The sequence below is a fragment of the Macaca nemestrina genome, chromosome 3 (genome assembly GCF_043159975.1).
Source record: "Macaca nemestrina isolate mMacNem1 chromosome 3, mMacNem.hap1, whole genome shotgun sequence".
NCBI lineage: Eukaryota > Metazoa > Chordata > Mammalia > Primates > Cercopithecidae > Macaca > Macaca nemestrina.
Window position 1 is genome coordinate 142784426 of NC_092127.1, and position 23796 is coordinate 142808221.

General features: G+C 35.3%; 1 protein-coding gene and 1 pseudogene across 2 annotated transcripts in view; both read right to left on the bottom strand.

The window, feature by feature from the left end:
- The window catches only part of LOC105463307 (ANTXR cell adhesion molecule 2), a 154373-nt gene that overhangs the window by 128942 nt on the left and 1635 nt on the right, over positions 1-23796 (bottom strand). For both annotated transcript variants that reach the window (XM_011710333.3, XM_011710332.2), the window contains exons 2-7: positions 23493-23564; positions 21332-21403; positions 7754-7835; positions 7179-7286; positions 6963-7031; positions 6081-6161 (exon numbers count right to left, since the gene is read on the bottom strand). In XM_011710333.3, coding sequence (XP_011708635.1) covers positions 6081-6161; positions 6963-7031; positions 7179-7286; positions 7754-7835; positions 21332-21396 — 405 coding nt within the window. In that variant the 5' untranslated portion in view covers positions 21397-21403; positions 23493-23564. The remainder of the gene's footprint in view (positions 1-6080; positions 6162-6962; positions 7032-7178; positions 7287-7753; positions 7836-21331; positions 21404-23492; positions 23565-23796) is intronic.
- Positions 8902-8999, bottom strand: LOC112423410 (U2 spliceosomal RNA; annotated as a pseudogene).

Below are 23796 nucleotides of genomic sequence, written 5' to 3' on the forward strand. Positions count from 1 at the left end.
TATTATAAAAATATAAGAATATTTTTTAAAACTTGCATAGATTGTATTTACTTATAATTCAGAAATATGAATTAAGCTAAGAATTAAGCAATGACTACTTACCCAACACTATATTAAGCATTAGGTGAAAAAAAAACAAAAAACAAAAAAAAGAAAAAACAGGAGTTGGGGCAATATAGTTTCAACCTTCATACAATTAATGTGAAAGTTATTATAATGAAACACCTCATCTACATTCAGCACTAATGATCCTTAGACAAGAAGAAGTCTAGAATAATCTGATATACAGTTATTCTTACATTATGGACAGTCCTTTTTAACAGGAGTCCTGAAAATTATTTTCCAGTTTTGAGTAAGGCCTACCAGTTTTGTTTTTCCTATGAATGTATCTTTATAGTTGCTCAGACTTTGAGTTTTTCATCAAACCATGATTTTACAAATAGAAGTTTTCACAACTAAGTGGTCAACATTCATAGCAGGGTGTGCTAAAATCACTTAAGCTAAGGTATTATCAGCATGTTTATTAGGTACTCTCTTCTATGAAAATGATTTGCCTTAAGAGAAAATGTGTTTGCAATGTCTTCTCATTCCATTAAAATATAATGTTAGACACTTTTCTTTTTAGATATTTTTCTAAGAACAAACAACAACAGAAATTACTGAGAAAAAAATTTCACTCTAAAAGTGAAATGAAGCTTATATCTCCAGCACTATGAATGAAGCTACTTTTTGAAATTTCACTTTTCCCTTTAGAAACTATCTAATTGAGTTTTATTTAAATGTCCTAAATGTGTGGATGATCGTTCCCTTCCTATTTATGCTTGTATACTTTCCCATTAAAAACTTAGAAACTCTGGCATTAACTACCATCACCCAAGATGTAGTGTTCTCAATTCTTCTGGACCAGGGTTATTTATAAAACATGCTTCACAACTGGTTTATCTCTTTCTGCTTAATACTTTCTGAGGTATTCTTACAGAAAAAAAAAAAAAATGTGGGAATAATTCCAAATAGTCAAACATCCCACGGTCCTGATTTTACAAAAGGGGAGGAAAGGCACAGAAAATTTTGATATTTATTCTTTCCATATTATTCACCAATCTGTGGTTTTCTTTTACTTTTAATGTTTTCTTCCACATTCTGCATTATGAAACATTGAACTAGAACCCACAGGGTACTCACGTCTCAGTCTGACCTTTACTAGCTCAAATAAAATTTCATTTTCAAATATAAGCCATACAATCACCTTTCCAAGAACACAAAAATAATTTAATATTCTAAGTTTTTAAAGATAATCTGCAGTGAAAAATGGAAAATAGAATATATATGTGCTTGTGTCTGTGGACAATGGGAGGGGAGAAGGAAAAAGAGGAAGCAAAATGACTCAGTCCTAAGGTTTTCTAACCTTTCTATTCCACCTGGCCTCTAACTCCCTAAAGGATATCCCCCACTGGGCTTTTGTTTTCAAGCTCAAATCAACTTCTCCCTCTGCCCTATGCCTTCTTCCATTTTGTACAATAACCTGATTGCCCCTCTGTAAAAACAGTTTTCCCTCTAACTATTCTTAGTCATTCACCTTAGTCAGGGACAGAATGCCCAAGTTACTTTTGACTCCTCTCTCGCTCTCGAACCCTATAGCAAGGGAGCTCTCAAGTCCTACTAATATTTTAATGCTTCCCAGATTTAACGTTTTACTTCCAGTTTCACTGCCCGTACTAATAGTAACAACTAACATTTGACAGCTAATATTTGTCATGTCCCTCGGAGCCCAGCTCAACAACAGTCAAAGATTTTATACCTGGAGGTTTAGCCCCACCCTGTTCCTGACATGATTCTTGCCAGAATAAAGAGGTTATTAGGTGCTTCCCTCATGATCCTTGACCTAGTTTCATTGCGAAAGACAGGATCCCAGTGCCAAGAATAATCCCTAAGGAACTATGATGATCCATTGTTTCTCTCAAGACTACTGAGTTTCTTCTCTGAATTTCTAATTAGTACTATAAGTCCCACCATAGGAATTGTGTCTCTCCTCTGAATGTGGGGTCCAGAAATTCTACATAGCTTTTGTTGTGGGAATACTGAATTTTGTTTCCAAGTTGTTGCCTAGGTCCTGATCCTACGGCTTGAGGATTTAGTACCAGAGCACATCCACATGCTTGACTTTGTGTGCTACACTATCTAAAAATCCTTGCTGTCATGACTCACATGCTAAATTTGATCCTCTTACATGTCAGTGCCATGTTCTTTTGTACCTAAGACTTTGTTCAAGTAGACTGGGGGTCAGCTCTCTCAGTGGACTGCCCTAAAGAAGGATCAGGAGCCCCATCACTAGCCCCGGGTTAGTTTCCTGCCATGCCTAGCTTTCTACCAAATGTTTTAAAGCCAAGCCCTTCTGACTTAGGTCATTCTCAATTGTTACCTCATTTAATTTAAAAAACAAAACAATGAAATGGAAATCACTATTCCCATTTGACTGAGGGTTTTAAAACTCAGAGAAATTACATTACAGGACATACCCCAGGTTACTTGGCGAGACAGAGTTGGAATTCACACCCAGGTTTTCCTATTCCCAACTTCATTTTGTCTCCACTATGTTGGGCTTCCTTTCACTGTGTCTCACAAGGATAACAGCAAAAGACTTACAACACATCATCATCTTCCAAATCATCTTGAACATTATTATAAGAGTACTCTTCCTAAACCTGCATGGCCATTATATAAATCCCATGCTCTAAATTAATCTTCCATAATTTCCTACTTATTTATGAAATAAGAGCCAATTCTCAAAACAAGTATGTGAAAGTCTCCATAATCTGGATTCAGGAGACCTGTCAATGTTTGTCCCCCATACCCTCTATGATCCTAGTCAAACCACACTCCAGCCTACACCTCAGCTACTCAGCCCAGATAGTTCTTGAAGTTCTGTGCTCTTTGTTTCTGATTAAGTCTATCCCAATTGTCAGAGTCAAGTTCAAATTTCACAATGAAAGGCCTCCCATAACTTCATATAACTAAACCTATCCTGTCTTTACGTCACCTTACACTACAGTCACATTGGCATTCAACACCAATTGCGTTATAAGATTATTTTTTATCCCCTAGGGTGACTCACTGAAATTTTCCTCCTCTAAATGTCCACAACACTTTGTAAATCTTTCAGGGGACTGCCACACTCCAAACCTCAAATAATCATTAATTTCAAGCCCCTTTAGAGAGAATATGTCTTATTTAAGTTTACATCCCTTCTTCTAACCTTAGCACAATGCCTTAAGAATAGTAAGGGCTCAGTAAATAAACTAATGAAAGAATGAGCTCATTGAAGAAAAAAAGGAGAAAAAGAAGAAATATTTTCTTCCAGCATATACTTGAGATATTGAATTATAAACCTTCATATGCAACTAGCTAAGATTGGAAATTACATCAATATTCCCCCAAAATGTTACATACCATGTTTGCCTGAATAGAAATCTAACAATACTAAAACAATGCATTTTCCCCAAAATTAAAATAGAATGTTTAAAATGATTTTCTGAATCAAATACATGTTAAAGGAGGCATTACAATTTTAACACGCAGGATATTCGTAATAAAGGCCTTTTTCAGCCCCTTGATTTTTGAGTTGTAAAAGACAGAACTACTACAGTGTTTCTTCTTTATTTTTAACCACAATGAAGAAAGGCTCCAAAATAAAACTTTGCTATTAAGAAATTAATTCTAGACAAATGATGTCTTAACAATATATGATATCTTACACATTAAGGGGACCAGACCATCTTGGTCATTGGATTTTAGAGGGGAGAGAGAACAAACAAAACAATAAAAACCATGTTGTAGATTTTTTTCAGGGATTAACTTCAAACAAATTAATGCACTGACAATGAGACTGGATGTATTTTAAAAACCACTAGCTGGAAAAAAATTATTTTTTATTTCTTCTATTGACTTAGCTTTAAATAAATACGTTCCACAGTATAATTTCACCCATTAGCTTGATAAATCATAAAGAACAGAGTATAGTCTCTTCTATCTCTCCTAACCCTGTGATAGAAACACTGTATTGGTTTTAAAGATCAAATATGTATATTTTAAAAATCAGATGGTACTGTGCATTTATAAAGCACAATTCAAATTTAAGGCAAAATTATAGTTTTTGTATACTATGAGGGATGGAGCAATCTTTGCCCTTGAAGATACATGAAAGCTTACATTGCCTTTAATTTCTACAAAGTGGGCAAAAATCTCAAACTATCATCACATTGATAAAAATCTCAACCATTAATGAAACCAGGTTTGGCTGTAATGGCTCCTTCTTTCTACCTGCCAACTCTGCCAGATACTACAGGGTTTCCCCAAAAGGTGACTTTTCTAAGAATAATTTACTCTTCCCTCTGTGAGCACATAGCTGAAATTTAACTGTATCGACATGAAAACTATACCCATGTTTTCCCTCCAAACAACACTCAAGAGATTTTCTTGGCAAATTGTGGCTAAAATAATGCAAATTTTCCTAATTTCGTGCAAAATCTTTCAACATAACTGAAGCTAAAGTCCATCAAGAACTTTAGGCAAAATGGCCATACTTAGAACTGACATTCTAAAGGTTTCCTAATAAATACAGAAGAATTAAGTGTATCAAACAAACATAATGAAACAATGATAATGATGTCTTCTGGAACTCAGCTACTAATTCCTTAAAGGGGAAATCTATAGCTATTATCCATAAAGACAGAGTTTTGGAAACCTAATCCATCATCTGGGTAATTCTGAGCTAAACCTTTTACATATAAAAAAAAAATTCCAAAGGAATAGCCCAGAGAGGTCCTTTCTCCTTCCCAGTATAATTATAAAAATCATTACAAATCCCAGAGCAAAATAAAATTCTATTTAAAATACAATCCACTGATTTGTTTATTTAGAGGGTGAAATTATCCTCCTTTTTACTTTGTCAGTACTGTATCCTGTATTTTAAAACTTAAATCACAGTTGTATCAGTTTTACTTATCCTGAATTCAGCTATAAAATTATTTACTATTTTTTACACTGCAATTTTTCCCTAAAACCTAAACACAACAATATATGTAAACCACAAAAACAATTGAATCTCTGTTCCATTCTGCACTTACGTTTGGTTTGTCCACTAGACGTACGGATATGTGATGGAACCAAATTATGTTTTCTCTGAAAAGCTCCATTAATTTTTTTAAAAGCCTACATGCTACTAAAAACAAATTCAATAAATCTTACTTTGTGTTTCTCAAAAACATGATCTCTAAAGAGAAATTTAAATTCCCAGAACCAAATGTTAGAAGAAACTGATATTTTTCCCCTAAAGATTTTTTTTAATGCTTTGGCTTGGAGAATATATATTATTCACTTCCATTTTAGGATGGTGTTTACCAAAATATCATAAATACTTAATAGCAACTGTTCCTAGTGCTTGTAGCAAAAGGCAGTAAAATGAAACATAAACCTCCGCTCTGAAAGCCCAGGAGTTTTGCTTTGCATTTCATCACTCTCCTTCCCCAAACCCTGTTTAGGATAGCCCAGATTCTAATGATCACCAGAGACAGCACAACTGAATTCCAAACAGAAATATTACGGGCTCTAGTGAAACTATTAATCATTTAAATGGAAAGAACAACAAATGCAGTCAAATAGCCACTAGTTCAAGTTGCCTGACTGATATAGTTAACAGATACTATATTTGGAGAAGGGAGTTATCACACATTTCATTCCAAATTTTTATTTTAAATTTCTCCTGTAAAACCTATAAAACTTTCAGGATATTAAGGCAGTTAACTCCATAATCAAAGTGTGAAAGTGTCTGAAACTTAAAATCTTAAACTTGAAACCACAAACCCAGTCTCACAGAGCCCAAGATGCAAGAATTAATACCAAATGTCAGTTACAAACAAAATTCAGATCTTTAGAATTACACTGTTTGCAATACTAAACAAATCTCTTTCTTAACCTCTTTCCTCTAGATAATGACCACCTGCACTGGATATTAAAATTACTTCTTATAGTTTAAAAAAATATACAAAATTTTGAGCCCTTCCTGCTCCCAGAGAAATACTCACAGAATTAATTATTCCTTTAAGAGCCTGAAATCCACCTTTGACAGGGAAAACTTGCTCCTTGGAATCAGCAATTCTCTCAAGCTTTAGAAAGAAGAGGAAGACTTGATTAAGGAATGGCTGATACATACAACAGTTTATAAGCTTCATTACATTTCAGTTATGTTCATCTGAAAAATTACCCCACAGGATTAATTTACCAGTGTGATCTGTGTTCAAGGCCAGGAATTGAAGGTGATGATACTAGTGTTACTCTAAATGTATTACCATAAAATAAATTGAGATCAGTCAGAGTACCTTTAAGGTGACCCCAAGTGCAATTTCACAACAGTGCAGAACTCTAATAGCTGTCAACAGCATAAGACTCAGGAGTCTAAACCATGCTCATGCAAAAATTTAAGTGTAAAATAACTTCGTGAGTGAAATATTTTCAAATATATAAACCCTCAAGTCTCATGAAAAAAATGGTTTTGTAAGAAAAATGATCAGACTTCCATTAGATGGACTTCTGAAATTCCTGCATACCTGAGAGTCAAATTTTAAATAAAATAGAAATTCTAACATTAGAATGACTATATATTATATATATAATAACATTTCATTAGTTTAGTTAAAAAGAAATATGTGTATCATTTCAAGCCAAATGTTTATCTTATATTAGTTTACCAAACCAAACAATTGAGAGATTTAAAGTTTCATTTTCAGTAGCAAAACCTATTAAAATTCTTACATTATTAAGGTAGAACTCAAAACCTACAGCCACTTCTAAAAAAAACTTTAACAATCGACCAGTGTCACAATGTCATCAGTGAAAAGAATTTGTTAAACTATCCTTAAGACAATTATGTGGTTCAGATTAAAGTTTGCAGATCTCTTGTAACTCACCTGAGCTTGCTCAAAATCAAGGACACCAACACAATAAACACTAGCCCCAAGTGACCTGGATATCTTTGCCTATGGAGAACGAGGAAGGAAAGAGAGAGAAAAAAAGAGAGAGAGGGGAGAGGGAGAAAGTGAATTATTCAAATATCAAGCTATACATTCTGAGACACACAGCAATGTACAGCGGGGTGTAGAGAACAGTCTCAGTTCAATACTCACCTCTTTCTCTGCATATGATGGCACCAGACCGTCCAACTTGCCATCTGTCAGAGCAATTATGATACTGGAGGTTTTCAAGCCTCCTGCTTTCTGAATTTGTTCATTCGCCTGAAAATGAAGAATAATTATCCAACTCACAATTTAATTTTAACTTTTAACCAGCATGTTCCATCAAGCTGAATTTGTAAGTCTGACAAAATCAAAATATTACTGGCTAGCTTTTAAAACAGGGTAATTTGTGTTAACTATTTTATTTGAAATATGCATATATTCACATTACAGAGTAGTTACTATTGGTTTTAAATTATATAGATTTTTAACTGTGACTGCTTAATCTTAATATAACCACAAGGGCCCAAGGGAAATGGAAACTTCCTTAAAAGGCAAAATGCCATCTTAATTTTTCTCATCACCAGAGTAAATAATTTTTTCTACTTGTCTCATCTCTAGAACAACTAAAAGCACTTAAAAAACTTTAAGATAAATATGTAATGAGGTTATTGAGCTTTGCTAGAGGGTTATATTTCACCACAGAAAGCATTCTCTCCCATACTTAAAAATGTAAAAGAACTTACTAGCTTTAGTCCTTCATGGATATATGTCTCTCCTACTGGACTAACACGTTTTAAATCCTCCAAGCCTTTACTGATTTTGCCTCTGAAAGTAATATTAAACAAAAGAAAAAATGAGCAAAGAGCAAAGATAACAATAAACACTTCTTGGAAAACATGGCAGTATTGTTAACTAAGCTTTCTTCAGTAGGAAGCAGAGGAAAGAACATGGGCTTTGAAAGCAGATAACTTCCTATACTTTTTGTCATTTTGGTAAGTATTTAATAACTTTTGTATATTATCTACCAAAAATAGGCATTGATGTGCTAACAATGTCTTGAAAAAGCTTAGCATATTCTAGGCCTTCTGAGCTGAGATCAGATATCTTCAATCACTCTTGTTTTCCTAAAAGGAGTAAAACATACCTTCCCTCATCCACAAAAATACAAGAATCGAGTAGCTCAGCTTCAATGACAAAGCATTTCTGAAACACTCACTCCATCTCCCTAAAAGTGGGAAATTTTCCTTGTTATCTGCGAATTGCTAAAGCACATTATTTAGCCCTTACTTACAGAAATTAACATTTTTTCTTACTGTCTCCCAGAGTCACAGGTCTCATGATTTTTCTGCTTTTGTGATACCTTCTCACCCATCCAGACACCTGCACATTACCTTGAACACAGTAGGTACTTAATACATATTTCATGAATGAATGAAAAAATAAGTTGATGGACAGATAGATGGATGAATGCATGGATAGATGGATGAAATAGAAGGTAATGAATTCTTGGAAGAGACACTATGAATGAAAAAAATTCAAAACTATAGAATAATTTCTTTCATGAACGAAATTATTGGAATAGACACTATGAATGAAAACAACTAAAAACTATAGAATAATTTCTTTCATCATGACTAATTCACTATCCCAACTGAGTTTGTCCAAATATTGTATGACTACAATATTATTAAGAGCTATTTTATGTGTATGAGTTAAGGGAAGACCCAATTTTTAGAGTTTTTAAAATACAGATTTGAAACCTCCTCGAAAATAAATAAAACCACTTATCTTAAGAGATAAGTAAAATAATGTGGCAAAATTATCCAAACTAAATTCAAAACTTGTTTTATAATAAATTTAAAAGATCAGAAAAGATCTTAAGATATTATTTTAAGACTTTTTCAATATAAGCAAAAAAAAAAAAAATGCCTTTTTAACTGGTGAGAATGGATACTACACTTGATCTTAGCCAAAAGGCTGAGAAGTGATAAGAAGTGCATTTTAAAATTCTTGAAATGATAAACTGAATTATAAAATTTTAAATAACACATGAAGAGTACTCACTCTTACTGAGGATGACAGATGAAGGAGATTAAGTATAAGAAGTATCATCTTAACATCAAGGAACTTACTAGGGCCATATACAACATTTTATATGTATAGGTATATGTGTGTATACATTTATATTACATGCTGTTATAAAACGTCGAAAAAAATTTCAAAACATTTTGTCATGTGGCAATATTGTGTTTCAAATAATTGAAATAAATAATCCATTATCAGAGCCTTATACATGTTTTAAAAGTAACTTCTTGATTGTATTTTTATATCGCAATAAAAAATATCACCAGGCAAGTTTTCCATATCATAAAGTTTCCAGGAAACAGAAGACAATGTTCAAGGTACGACCCTAATCCTTCTCTTTCCTGGTTCACTCATCTCTATTAACTCTTGTTAATTGTCTTTTTAAATACTTGGTTTAAAGTCCTATTCTGAACCTTTCTTTAAGTTCATGACACTCTTTTTTTCTGAGTCACCCCAAGCTTTCTAGCCATACTCATATTCATATTTTACCACGATAAAAAAGTTCTCTCCTAAAAACATTCAACTTTCTAATAATTTAACTAATTTAATTTAATTTAAATATTCCCTTTTCAACTATGCTGAAAGTTTACCTTAGGCTATTACCGTGTCTTTTATTTATGATGCATTCCCCTGCTCTGTACTTTTTTTAATGTCATTTGCAAAGTGAGTGTTCAATAAATTTTTCAATATACCATTAAAAAATTATAATATGATAGCATAAGTTATGTAATTCATAAGCTTGTTTTATCTAAAATATTTATGTTTGGTAGCTACAGAAACAACTTGAAATTGATTCTGTCTGAATGCAGATAAAAGTCAAATATTTGGTGCTTCTCAGAAATGAGTGGCAGTGTGTCCTCAAGCATTAATGTTTGCTGCCAACAAGTGAAATGCAAGTTTACACAAACAGATTTTGCATAAGACAGACTTCTCCATTCAGTTCAAATCAGCTCACAATTGCTGCTGAGGCCCAGACAACACCAGCACAAGACTTTAAGCTAAAGGAACTTGCCAAACATGGATTCAAGGTTTTTTTTGGTACAGGCAGATATGTGCTGGCTTATTACACTGGAAGAGAGAGAGCACTTTGTGGTTTTTCTATCCATACCTATACCTGCACCATAAGATTCCAAGCTCCACTTAATCCCATCATTACTTTTGCAGCCAGCTGCATGACCCTAAGAGGAAAGTGACCCTTTTCCATAGCCAAGAAAAACACATGTGAGTCCTGGCCTTGTACTCCCTTCAGGGTAACTACCTGAAGTCTGTCAGCCTCTTATCAATCAACAAGGTGTCACTCTAGGGGAAACAAAGGTCAAAACAAGACAGGCAAGACAGATCTCAGACCCTCAAAGAATCCCAAGCAACTGAAAATAAATACTAAGTTTTTCAACTGGTAAACAGTTAACGGGCAAAAAGCAAAATAATGTGGTAGGTTAAAAACAGAAATCAGTCATCCACACTGTAATGTTAAAAAAAAAAAAAAAAGCCTCTAAATGAAAGCAAGGGAGAAAATGACTAAAATTTGAAGAAGAAGAAGAAAGAAAGGTTATGTTATAAAGATAAGTTCAACTCCTGGGATTCAACATCTTAGAAGATCAGCTTCACTGAGTTCGGCTTTAAAGTTACGTCTTCAACTACACAGAAAAGCAGTATTGAAACTACTTTGTATTTGTTGTGAAGCAGTTGTCAAGGATGTTGCTGTCATGACACGCATCATTCCCTATAACGTCTCAAAGCAGAAATTTCTTTGTCACCCCTAAGTAGATGCTATGTACTTCCTCTTTTCAGCACTTGACAACCATGCAAACTTATTTCTTGCACTGACTACTGGGGAAGCCCACAGTAAATTTCCTACTCATTCACACAATTCTGTTAAGTTCCTGTGGTTATCATAGTGTTTCACCCCCTTTTCCAAAATCTTAGCACTCTTCTTTTTATATTTTATTAATTTTCTGCAACACTATTAATTTCTATGCAGCCTCAAATATTTTTTTGAAAGAGACAGGAATTGAACAAACAAAATGTTATATTAAAGCCCTGGGGTTTTTTTAATTGAGAATCGGGGCACCAAATTCCATTATCAACTGAAGGGGAAAAGAGGAAGAGAAAGAGGAGACACACAAACGCCATATAAATATATGGTGTTTTCCTTGTTTTCATTTAGAGGCTTTATATATATTGGAGACAGGGTTTCACTCTGTCACCCAGGCTGGAGTGCACTGACACAGTCATAGCTCACTGCAACTTCAAACCCCTGGACTCAAGCAACCCTCCCACCTCAGTCTCCCAAGTAGTGGAGACTACAGGCATATACCATTACACCAGGCTACTTTTAAATTTTCTGTAGAGATGCGGTCTCACTATATTGTTCAGGCTGGTCTTGAACTCCTGGTCTCAGGCAATCCTCTCATCTTGACCTTCCAAAGTGCTGGAATTACACACTTCAGCCACGACGTCCAGCCTTGGCTAATTTTTTAATGTATGAAATTTTCACTTTCAGCTCTGTTTGTATCTCCCTAATTTCTTTGCTGAGAAGAGCAGGGAAGAGAAGGAGAGGGGAGGAGAGGAGTGAGGAAGGGAAGGGAAAATAGCCACCACAACTGCCATGCACTGTACTATATCAGTGACTTTTCTCTGAAACACTTGTATGTGGAAGGTATGCATGGCATTATAACTAAAATAAAGATAGGCTGAAATTATGGTGTCATAAAATAGTTTGCAGAGAATCCTGAATTGACCAACTAACAATGAAGCCATAATTTTATTTTCAGTATCTCCTAGTTTTTCTTTCTATGATGTGTCTGTACAGTACTTGAACTTTCCAATGCACATCATCTTAACTTTCCAGATTTCAAAGCTCTTTCAGGGTTTCGGTCAATGAGTCTATACTTATCTTTTGAGCATCTGTTATATGTGAACACTGTGACCCTACACAGTGATGTGAGAATTCCTCGCACTCAGTCCAGGAGTCACTCACATAAAGCTCTATAGATGCACTGTGGTTCTCCACCCTGGCTGTACACTGGAATCATTTGAGGGGATTTTTGAAAACTCTTCTGGACTCTATTTGAAGAGATTCTACTTCACAGGTTTGTGATGGGTCAGGGTTATCACTGGCCTTGGAAAACTCCCCAGAGTATTCTAATGTGCTGCCAGGATTAAGAACCTCGGATCTAACCTAATTTTAAAACATTATTGTGTTATGGGAATGCGTTCTGCATTACCTATTTTGCCAGTCATTGCTTCCGTGTAAGAGTTTTGGGTAAATAGGATAATCTCTTAAACCATGAATAGTTTCTGGGATGGTATGGATGAAGATTTACATGAGCTTATAGATAGAATAGAGATTAGTTCCAAGCTCAACCTTGTTTCTTCATTTATAAAATAGGAATATAAATCTCTCCCCCATGGGGCCACTGTAAGGATTCATTACAGTATATTGTTATAAATGTCCTATTTGGTTATTAGTTATGGTTGTTAATCTCTTACTGTGCCTAATTTATAACTTAAGTTTTATCATAAATATGTATAGAAAAATACACCACATATATAGGGTTTGGCACTACCTGTTGTTTCAGGCATCAACTGGGGTTCTTGGAACAGACCTCCTTCAGATAAGGGGAGTCTAGTGTACCCCAAAATTAGTGGTATCAGCAAAATTGGTTGTTTCTTATGGCACTGTGCATTGAATGAGCAGTTCTCAGGCTTCACATGCCACCAGTTGAGCCACTGGAATGGCTAGAAGCAGAATGCCTTCGCATGGTTAGCAAGTTGGTGCCAGTGCTGATACTGGCTATTGCCTAGGAGCTCAGCTAGGACTGTTGACCAGTCTTGATTCTCCTCCACATGGTTTCTCCACATGGCTAGGTTGGGCTTCTCCCCAGCATGGTGGTTTCAGAGTAGTCAAAGTTTTCATATGGCAGATGGTTTCCAAGAAAATGATAGAGGAAACTACCATGCCTTAATAAATCTTAAGCCTGGAACTGAAACTGGCAGTTTCATGTTCATGTCTGCTGCATTCTACTGATTGAAGTAAATAAATCACAGGCCTAGCCCCAGATTTTAAAAAGTAAAAAGTGTGTGTGTGCGCACGCATGCGTGTGTATTCTATGCTTTATTGGAAGCCACCAAAGACATAATCTACCACTAAAACAAAAAGACTCACACACTCATGTTGTCAAATGCCAATTTATATAATTGCAGGAATGCTATAGGTATTTATATCCTAAGTAAATTCTTTTCATTACTCTCAATAGATTATTAGCCAGAGACTTAATGTGCTTGAAATAAACAGTAATTCCAAAACAAAATGTAGTAATACATAAGCATTTTATGATAATTAGTCAGTTAATAGCATCCAATTGAAATGTTTCTTTTAGGGTAAAATTTAATAGATTGAATAGAATATGAAACAAAAATGTTCTCAAGATGTTATTTATGACTATACAAAATTACTAATCATTTATAATTCACTTAGAATTCACTTACAATTGTACTTTACCTGAGATACTGCATATGAAGAATTTAGTAAAATATCTAATATATAGTACCTGCTCAATAAACTTTGATACTTCTATTGTCTCCTTCCATTAATAAACCACAAAATTAACCCGAGTGAGAAAAACAGAGAAAAACTGTATTAAGAGAAATATGTTCATTCACATATATCTGCTCTATTTAACTGTGTTACTATATACTACTGCACTACATACTGCTTAACGGATGAACCTCTAACAAGTAATTTGTTCTCACCGAGTTCCTCAACTTAAAAATTGTTTAAAGGTTTCAAAGAGTGAGATTTTTTCTAAAGATACACATTACTAATACACTCTATAATCCTGGGAAATAATGGGTTTTAGCCATATCTTATCATAGTTTATGTAAAAATATGCTTTTGTTTATTTAACACGTCATTCTAATGCCAACATATGCCAAGGTTTCTGTGGTCCAGAGTCCAGACCAGCGAATCCAAGGTAGCAGTCATAGATCCAGAAATATCTGCTCACAAAATACCCTGTAGAATCCGAATTTTGTCAAAAGTGTTCTCCAATTTGGCCTGCACCTACCAAAGTGTGGTACTCAGTTCACACCTGAAGTTCAGGCCTGCTGCATTTTGCATATTTTTACTCCAATTTCCCACTTACTGCCTTACTAAATCATGAAAAAATCGACCCCTGCATTTTACCACTTCCATATGCCAGGTCTGTCTCCCAGGCATGAGTAACAGTGTACTTAATTTTCTAGAACATACTCATAAAACAATGTGGGACTTCAGTGAAAGTGACCGCTAACATGTCCATCACTGGAATCTGAGTTGCTCCCCTGCCTGGACCCGTCAGGGTTAGCACAAGGCGTGGCCAAAACAGACTTTTAAAAACAGGAGTAAATACTTCCCTAATGGAATTTTTTTTTTTTTTTAAGCTAACCCAACTATTGTCTCATCTTTTCACCCCCTCGCTAATTTTTAAGAATAGAATAAATTTAGGGAATGACGATGTTTTTGAGTTGTGACAAATTCTGACAAATGTGAAACCTGGAGAAGGGGAACCTAGAGAGTGTGAGTACAGTGTGGTGGTGAAGTGCTCACGCTCAGAACAGGCCTGGGTGTGAACCTCGGCTCTAGCTGCTTAGCAGTGTCACTTTGAGCATAGTCCTTTGATTTCTTTAAACATCTGTTCGAATCCTGACACATCATGATGAAAATAAGGATGGTGTCCACTGATAACTACCAAACCCCATGTTAGCCTTGGCCTCCTTCCTATCCAATCATCAAAACAACAAGAAGAAAAGGAAAATGAAAAACTATAAATGAGAAAAAATTAAAAGGTAGTTGCAGATAGGTGATAGAAGCAAAGAAATAAAAGTGAATTGATAAAGTTATAAATACCCATTGTGTTCTTCTTACGTGTCAGAACCACAGTTAGTCCTTCTCATGCATTATACACATTTCCTTATCTCAAGATTGCTGTATGGTAGCAATAATTCACTCTTATTAACTGGCCCAGGAACTGGGCAGCAAGAGGTTAAGTAATTTGTCAGAAGTCACACAGCTAGTATGTAGCTCCTATGCCTGTTCCGCCCAAGGTCCAATCCCCGTCTTTTCATTAACAGAAAACCTCAGGACTCTCCATAGTAATGGTTGAATATGCTCTATTCCTGAATGCTTCTTCTTGTTTCCAACCTGTGAATTCCATTTTGATTCCAAGATAGTAACATTAATTTCAGCATTCTTTTTTTATAAATAATACATTCTTGTTGAAATAAAATCAAACCACATATATATATAAATTAAAATTGTGAAGGATTTTCCCACCTTCAATATCATGCCTAAGACAGTGTCATTGTTAACAATTTGCTGTATGTTCTCTAGACTTCTTTTCATGCATCTTCAATCACATACACCCCCCAACATATGAACAGTTAAGGATTTTGTTTTCTTTTTATTTTATAATAATAAAATCATACTGAGTATCTGCAACTTGCTTTTACACTTAATATATCTCCTATAGATTTTCTTGAAAATATGTATTGATTTCTTAATAACTGCATAGTATTCCATCCTATGTATATGTTCTAATTTAACTATAGTATCATCAATTGATAAGCATTTAGATTGAATACAGTTTTTCACTATTATGTACAATGCTGCAGTATCCAATTTTGTATATAGCCCTACCTTTCCATGCTAATGCTAGTATTTCAGTAGGACCTAGTCCCAAAAAGTAGACTTACTGATAGGAACCTTCTAGACTTTTATAGAAACTACCAAGGTTCCTCTAAAAAGAATGTAGCAATTAATAAGTTACTTACTATATATAAAGAACAATTTTTCCACAAGTAAAATTTTAATTCAGCTTTTAAGAAATTAGAAAAAAAAATTTCTAATTAAGAAATTAGAGAAAATTAGAAAAAAAATTCAAATAATAGAAATGTGTATATTGTTCAAAATTAATTAAGTGACTTTTCTATAATTTCCTACAAGTTTGCCTATGGAACATTTTTTTCCCCCAGTAATTCATTATTGTGCTCAGGTCAAACAAGTACAGGACATTTTCAATTTGGGGGCAAGTGTAATGAAAGGGAGTTGTAAATATTTATAACTGATTTGTAAGAGTAGGAATAAGAAAAATAGCAAATATAAAATTATTTATTATGTGGTATACTCACAAAAAAGACAATCTATGATGGCAGCCAATAACTAAGGTTCTGAAGTCATATCAGCTCAATCACTCATTCAACAAATATTTATTGAGCATCTCCTGAGCATCAGGCTCTGTTCTAGGTATTGGGATACATGAGGGAACAAGACAAATGACGACTCCTGCTTTCATGTTTACATTAGAGTCATTAAGATAAAAATAAATTAACTAACAGGACAACTTGAAAATGTGATAACCAAATACAGTATTGTAAGAGATTACTGGGGAGGAGAGGTGGGGTTCCTTTAGACCTGGTGGCCAGGCAAGGCTTCTCAGAAAAGGTGACATGTGAGATGAAACCTAAATGACGAGAATGAGCCAGCTAGGGGCAGATCTACAGCAGAGAAAGGTCCTAATGTGGAAACTAGCTCAGTCTGTTCAGGGAATGGAAAGAAGACCACTTGAGCTAGACTGTGCCACACGATGTTGCAGGAGAGGACTGGCTGGGGCACTAGGATGGGGCGTTTAGGCCTTTGGGAAACACTGGCTTTCCAGTCTAAGTGATTAGATTGTTTTAAGCATGAGAGTGGAATATCTGCTTTAACTTTAAAAGATTATTGTAGCCAATATACTGCTTGCAACTTGTTAACTGTGTGTGCTTGGACAAGCAGCTTTTTCATTGTCAGTTTTGATTTCTTCATTTGTGAAGTTGAAGTAATAACAGTATCTATTACATGAAGTTCATATAAGGATTAAGTGAAGCAATGCATGGAAAGTATTTAGCACACTGCCTGATGCATAATAATTGTTCAATAAATGTTTTCAACTAAATCTCTGTTACAGTATTAGCATAATATAGAACTGAGTTTAATTCACTATCCCCAATTATGCAAAATAATAACTAAAAATACTTTTTTATTAGTCTTGATTCCAAATTCTCTACTATTGAAAGGCTGGGTATTTTCATACTGAATCAACACTTGGCATTTTTCTCTTACCTAACCCTATAATACATCCCTGGGCTATTTATGTGTATGTGTATCCCTCTACTCACACTCACACTAGATTACTTATCCTTGTGGTACCCCAGGTTCCACAGTACTCAATGCATTGAATATAAGATAAGCAAGTCTTTAGGTAGGTGGGTGGGTAGGTGGATGAATGGCCTAACAGATATATGGAGGGTAAAAATCATGAGAGCAAGAGAAAAGAAGGGAGTGTTTCAAATTAAAGTATTGAAAAGAATAAGGTTTTTAAGTTATGAGTATATAAAATGCATAACATCATCTTGGCATGTTTATTACTTTATTCATACATTTACATAGTACCGGATACCATGCTGAAAGCGTAACAGAAGACACAGCCCTGTGGTATGTATTTACTACCTTCTAATCTTGCTTCATCTCTACTGAGAATCTTTAGCAACACTCTGAGAAACATGAAAGAGCTACCTATTTACCAAGATTGTGAAGAATTATGAGTGCTAGAAACAAAATTGTGAAACCTGCAGTGCTTAACCTTTGGTTTTCTTTGCTTAACCTTTGCTTTCCTCACACACCCTGATCTATTCGTGAGGGTAATACATGACATCAAGATATTAATAGTTTGTATGTAGAATTCCAATTTCTAGGCTTTGAAACAAAGATTCACAATAGTTGTGGAAACATCTGTTTACTGATCTGCATATAACATGCAAATTGTTTCTTCACACTTAGAAGTGTGTAATGGAAGAAAAGTGACCCTATATCCAAATATAGAGGACCATAGAATCTTGAGAAGTTACTGATTTAATTAAATAAAATTAGTAAAACAGCAATATAGAAGAAGAAAATAATGTCCTTTATTGGAGGTTGTTCCATGCTATAGAAAGTAACTTTATATGCATTATCTTATTTTGATCTTCACAATAACTCTAAGAAAACATGGCAGATTTTATGTCCTGCACTTCATGGACATAAAAACTGATACACTGATATACAATTTGCCCCAAGTTTACAAATCAGTCAGTGGCAAACTGGAACACCAGCCTAGGCATTCTCAGTGTTATTTTCTGCCACCCTAAACTAGTTAAAAATGCCTGGCTCAAGCCTGTAATCCCAGCACTTTGGGAGGCCGAGACGGGCGGATCACGAGGTCAGGAGATCGAGACCATCCTGGCTAACACGGTGAAACCCCGTCTCTACTAAAAAATACAAAAAAATAGCCGGGCGAGGTGGCGGGCGCCTGTAGTCCCAGCTACTCAGGAGGCTGAGCCAGGAGAATGGCGCAAACCCGGGAGGCGGAGCTTGCAGTGAGCTGAGATCCAGCCACTGCACTCCAGCCTGGGCGACAGAGCCAGACTCCGTCTCAAAAAAAAAAAAAAAAAAAAAAAAAAAAAAAATTGCCACAAATAGCGAAATTTATTAAAACTTCAAGTTTTTATATTTAGGAAGAGACGGAGGAACCAACTATGTATAAAACAATTTGCAAATAGTGTTATTAAAATTCCTCTTGGAATATTATAAATCCTTTTAAGCAGGGCAATATTTTCTTTATGTAAGCATGATTCTTGTCGGATCATTAAAATACTGTATACTGCCTAGCTCCAGATGATAATAATAGTGATAAAGCCCTTATCTCTTGAAAACTTATATACGAGACTCTGTTCTAAATACTTCACATTCATCAACCTTCATACATGTAACAATTTTATGGGGTAGGTATTACTAGCATCATCTTCATCATTGCCGTCATTACATAGATGGAAAAACAAGAGGCATACAGAGGTTAAGCAACTTGTCCTTAACCATTTGGCTAGTAAATTGGAAAGCCAGGATTTACACACAGGTAGATTCGGTCTAGTGACTCTTAGCTGCAACATTATGCTGCCTCTTGAAAGAAAGGCCTCTTCTGTAACCTATTTCAGTGTCTCCCCTATTAGATTCAACCATTGATGAAAGAAGAATCACTAACGCAGGTTAAAGATTTAAACCCCTTCCATGCATGTCTAAGCAACACCAATCTGGTCACCCAGTGACCTACACTTCATTTTCAAAGTGCTGAGGAACTGTATGCAAAGTGTCTAGCAAAGAACCTGGCACAATGTTTGCAGCTATCAATGACTGAGAGTTTCTACAAGTCTGGCATGGTGCTAAGTGTTTTTCTATATATAGGAATGCCATAAATGTTAAAATGGTTCTTTTTTTTTTTTTTTTTTCTTTGGATAGGCTGGATCCAAAGCTGTTTCTTTGGAAATTAAGCTAGGCAATGGAGAAAATTTATTTTCCTAAAGGCAAGAACTGTTAAATCACTGGGTGTAGAAAGCTGCCACACATGGGTTGTGGACTACCATGGCTCAGGCTCCTGATGAGATTCACATCCACGCAAGAAAGTAAGGAGGGCCATTATCCTCAGCAAACCAACACATGAACAGAAAACCAAACACAGCATGTTCTTGTAAGTGGGAGCTGAACAATGAGAACACATGAACACAGGGAGGGGAGCAATGCACACTGGGGCCTGTGGGGGCTGCAGGGGAGAAAGAGCATCAGGATAAATAGCTAATGCATGGGATGGGTTGATAGATGCAGCAAACCAGCATGGCACACATTTACCTATGTAACAAACCTGCATGCCCTGCACATTTTTCCCAGAACTTAAAATTAAAATAAAATTAAATTAAAAAAAAGAGAAAGAAAGGAGAAGTATCAATGGGAAGACAAGATCCTAGGCTACACTCAGCATCTACAGAGAGATTTCCTCTCTAGGAAAAGGAAAACTAAAAGCGCAAAGATTAAAATCTTATATGGATAATTTTCTAAATCAATTAAGTGAATTATAAACAAGCTCTCTCCCCCAGTTTCTTTAGATATCATAATATCTTTCTTGACCTTTTCAAGGGAAAATTTAATTTACAAAAAAACTGTTTTTACAGTTAGCTTTTCAGAAATTCACATATCATGCAAAACAAAGTATACCAGCTTCGCTTGCTAAAACTACAGTTCGGAGAAATTTTATTTCAAAATAACAGGAAACCACTCATTCATTCATTCAACAAGAATTTATTGGCCAAAAACTAGCTTACATACTCTGTGTTAAATAAAGTAGACATAAAAATGAAGAATGAAAGCTCCCTCCCACTATGGATCCCATTCTTTAAAATATGTCAGTGAGGTGGGGTGTGGTGGCTCACACCTATAATCCCAGCACTTTGGGAGATCAAGGCAGGCAGATCTCTTGAGGTCGGGAGTTCAAGATCAGCTTGGCCAATATGGTAAAACCCCTATCTCAACTAAAAAAATATAAAAATTGGCCAGGTGTGGTGGCATGTGTCTATAATCCCGGCTACTCGGGAGGCTGAAGGATGAGAATTGCTTGAACCTGGGAGGTGGGGGCTGCAGTGAGCCAAGATAGCATCACTGCACTCCAGCCTGGGCAACAGAATGAGACTCTGTCTCAAACAATAAAAAGAACATAAAATATGTCAATGACTATTTCTAACTTGTCATTGACACTGTTTGAATGACATAGAAATGGTCTTATGAAACACTGTGACATTGGTTTGGAAAAAGACACCTTGTAAAAAGCACTAAGGTGATCAGATAGATAGATAGATAATAGAGTTATATTGATATACATATTGATATATACTGAGTTCCTTTATAAAGGTGAATACATTCAGCATCAGTGGACCTCAGAAAAAGACCAGAAATCCAGGATGTCTGCTGAATCTAGGAAATTATCCAAAAGGATCCATATCTTTCTCCCCCTCAATGTTCTTCAAATTCCTGGTTGATTAATATATTATGTCTAAACAAGAAAAATGCAGAACTACTTACAGTAACAGAGAGGCCGGGGAAGGTAGGAAGTAGTGAATATACAACTAAGGGATCTAGATTTCACTGCACATTCCACAGCCACTATAAATGATATTGACTTTCAGATTAACTGCTCTTTTATAGTACTCATACCTCCTTTCCCTTCTATTAGAGAACTGAATTGTCTGTGCATCTGCTCGATTCCACTGAGAGGCCTGAATCACCACTTGGAAATATCAATCACGCCTTTAAAATTCATCTCTACTAAAAGCCTGCAGTGAAACGATAATGCACTAACCTGTCTCCAGTTAATGGCAAAATAATAGTTGCTTGAGAAGAAAACACAATGAAAGATAATCTCATTTCAGGGCTGCAAAATAAGAAAAGAGGCAGTTAAAACATTTTTAAAAAGAAATACTGATACAATACAGATGTATAGTTACGGAGTTTCATTTAAAATTGGTCTCCCTGAATGGTCCAGTCTTCTTTTAAATGGCATTTCCTAAGTAAATAGATGAACTCTGCTTAACATTGTTGCATAAGTCATGTTGGATTTAGTCAATGCTTCCCAGCACTCACATACTCCTCCATGACCCATAAGGACTTGCATTTAGAACGAGACTAACTGGAAAGATAAATTCTATGCTGATGTAAAATTCTTTCATAGAAAATTCCTCTTCCCTTGGTGTTCTACAACATTTCCTTTAAAGGAGGCCAGGCCCTTCAAAATGATTATGGTTATCAATACTTAGGGCTGGAGAGTACCCAGTTTGACTTAATGACCATAACTGCGATATGAGTCTATACAAAAGTCATCCTGAAGTAAGACTACTTAAAGAGTCATGGAGAATGTGAAAGAAACTGATAAATCACTTTCTGCTTAGGCATTTTTTATTTTCTAAGTCTCAAGCATCCTATTTTCCATTGGCAACAAGTGCCCCAGTCAGCTATTTCTTTCAAGTTTTAGGCATTTCTCTCACAGAATGGCTCTTGCTTCTCAGACACTCTCTGCAACTATTACTAAGGTCCAAAACTGAAGATATGAAACTAGAATCTATAAACTGAAAACCAGAATGCTCTCAAAGGCTTCTACATGTTATAAAAGTCAGTCTCTTCATTAGTCACCCCTTATTCACTTCCTACAATATATTGTTAGTAACTGAGCAACTAGGCTTGAGCCAGACAACTGTGTATTATAGAATTCCAACTTAAAAACCAGATCAATGAGTAAGATAAGAGCTTGCTTCTTTAAAATGTTGTAGTGATGTGATTCATTGCTTTTGATCAGAATCTACATGACACCCTTTGCACATTGAAGGATTAAATTAGAAAATTTATAAACAACTGTTTGTTCTGCCTTTGACATTTAAGGATATAGGATCTTGTTTGTTTTTCTTTCCTAGACAGCTTTACCTCAGACCCTGTCCAGAAATGAGTGTTAAACTTGGCTTCTTAAGCAAGGGACTGATGATTGAACATGGACAGGCATACATTTTTATAGGGATAACTTTACTGCTGCCAATAACTGAAAGCAAGGATTGCCTAGGCCTCTACAGATTGTTTGAAGTTACTTGCAACATGACTTTCAAAATGTTTTGATCATCCAAGCCTGTTTTACAGAAAACATTTGGGCTAACAAGACTGAAAGAAGCAATATTTAATGATACAGTTCCTATTCATGTCCTTTCCATTATCTTGATAAACTTGTGTTTGCTCATTGCATTTTTTCTTTAAAAGAAAAAAAAAAAAGAAGGAAAACAACGCCTCAAAAGCCTAGTGTCCTGAGGTCCTGAGGTTATTTTTAAATCGGAGATGCCACTAATTCCTAGTTACCTCTAAATAAGAGAGTAAGCTGGATTTCATACCAGTAATGCTTTTTATAGGAGAGGAAACCAGTCTTTCCTGGTGATGCTTATTGCATATATAGAACAGTTAAATTTTAAACCAACCACACACCCACACATTGTGTAAACACAAGTCGTTGCTTTAAACACACACACAAGTGCCTTTTCTGGTAGTGGGTTATTAACACATGTTCATTTGAAGTTTTCCAACACTTTTTGTTTGTTTTAATGAGGACTTCTATAATGCTAAGAAATGTGTGGAAAGGAAAATATATTATGGATACTATTCGCATAAAATTTATTTTTTAATGTGATAAATTATGAGAAAGCATAACTGAAATTCAAAACAGATGAAAATTCGGAAAGAAAAAGACATTTGGAAGAGTATTTGAAGATGCTTCCTCGGAGTCTGAGCCAAGTTTCTGAGATCCAGATGAAATAATCCCTCAAGGATTGAAGGGCTGTCCTAATAACACCATGTGTGCAATAACGACCTTGAGGCACTTAAAAGTAACATTTCAGGAAAAGTTTTTCCCATAAAAGGTTTCAGAAAAGGGAAATTCTACACTTTGCTCTACTTCTCCACTGCCTAGAAAAGTAAAATAAGAAAGATACCTCACAAATCTCTCCGCAAGTTGCTGGACGAAATTGTAAATTTCAATCCAGTTATTTGCCACACTCCCAGACCTGAAAGATGAAATTGAACTGATCAGAGAAACAAAACACGGAACTGAAAAGTAAACATGTTGAAATGGTTCCTTCTTCAATGTCACGAACATGGGGGCACCTGGCCTCTTTGTCAAGCTAAGTAAGGGTATCTGTAGCTGAAACTTTGGTGCTACCAAGAGTTAAAGAAGTCAGCCCCAGAGCGAGACTCCATCTAAAAAAAAAAAAAAAAAGAAGAAGAAGAAGAAGAAGA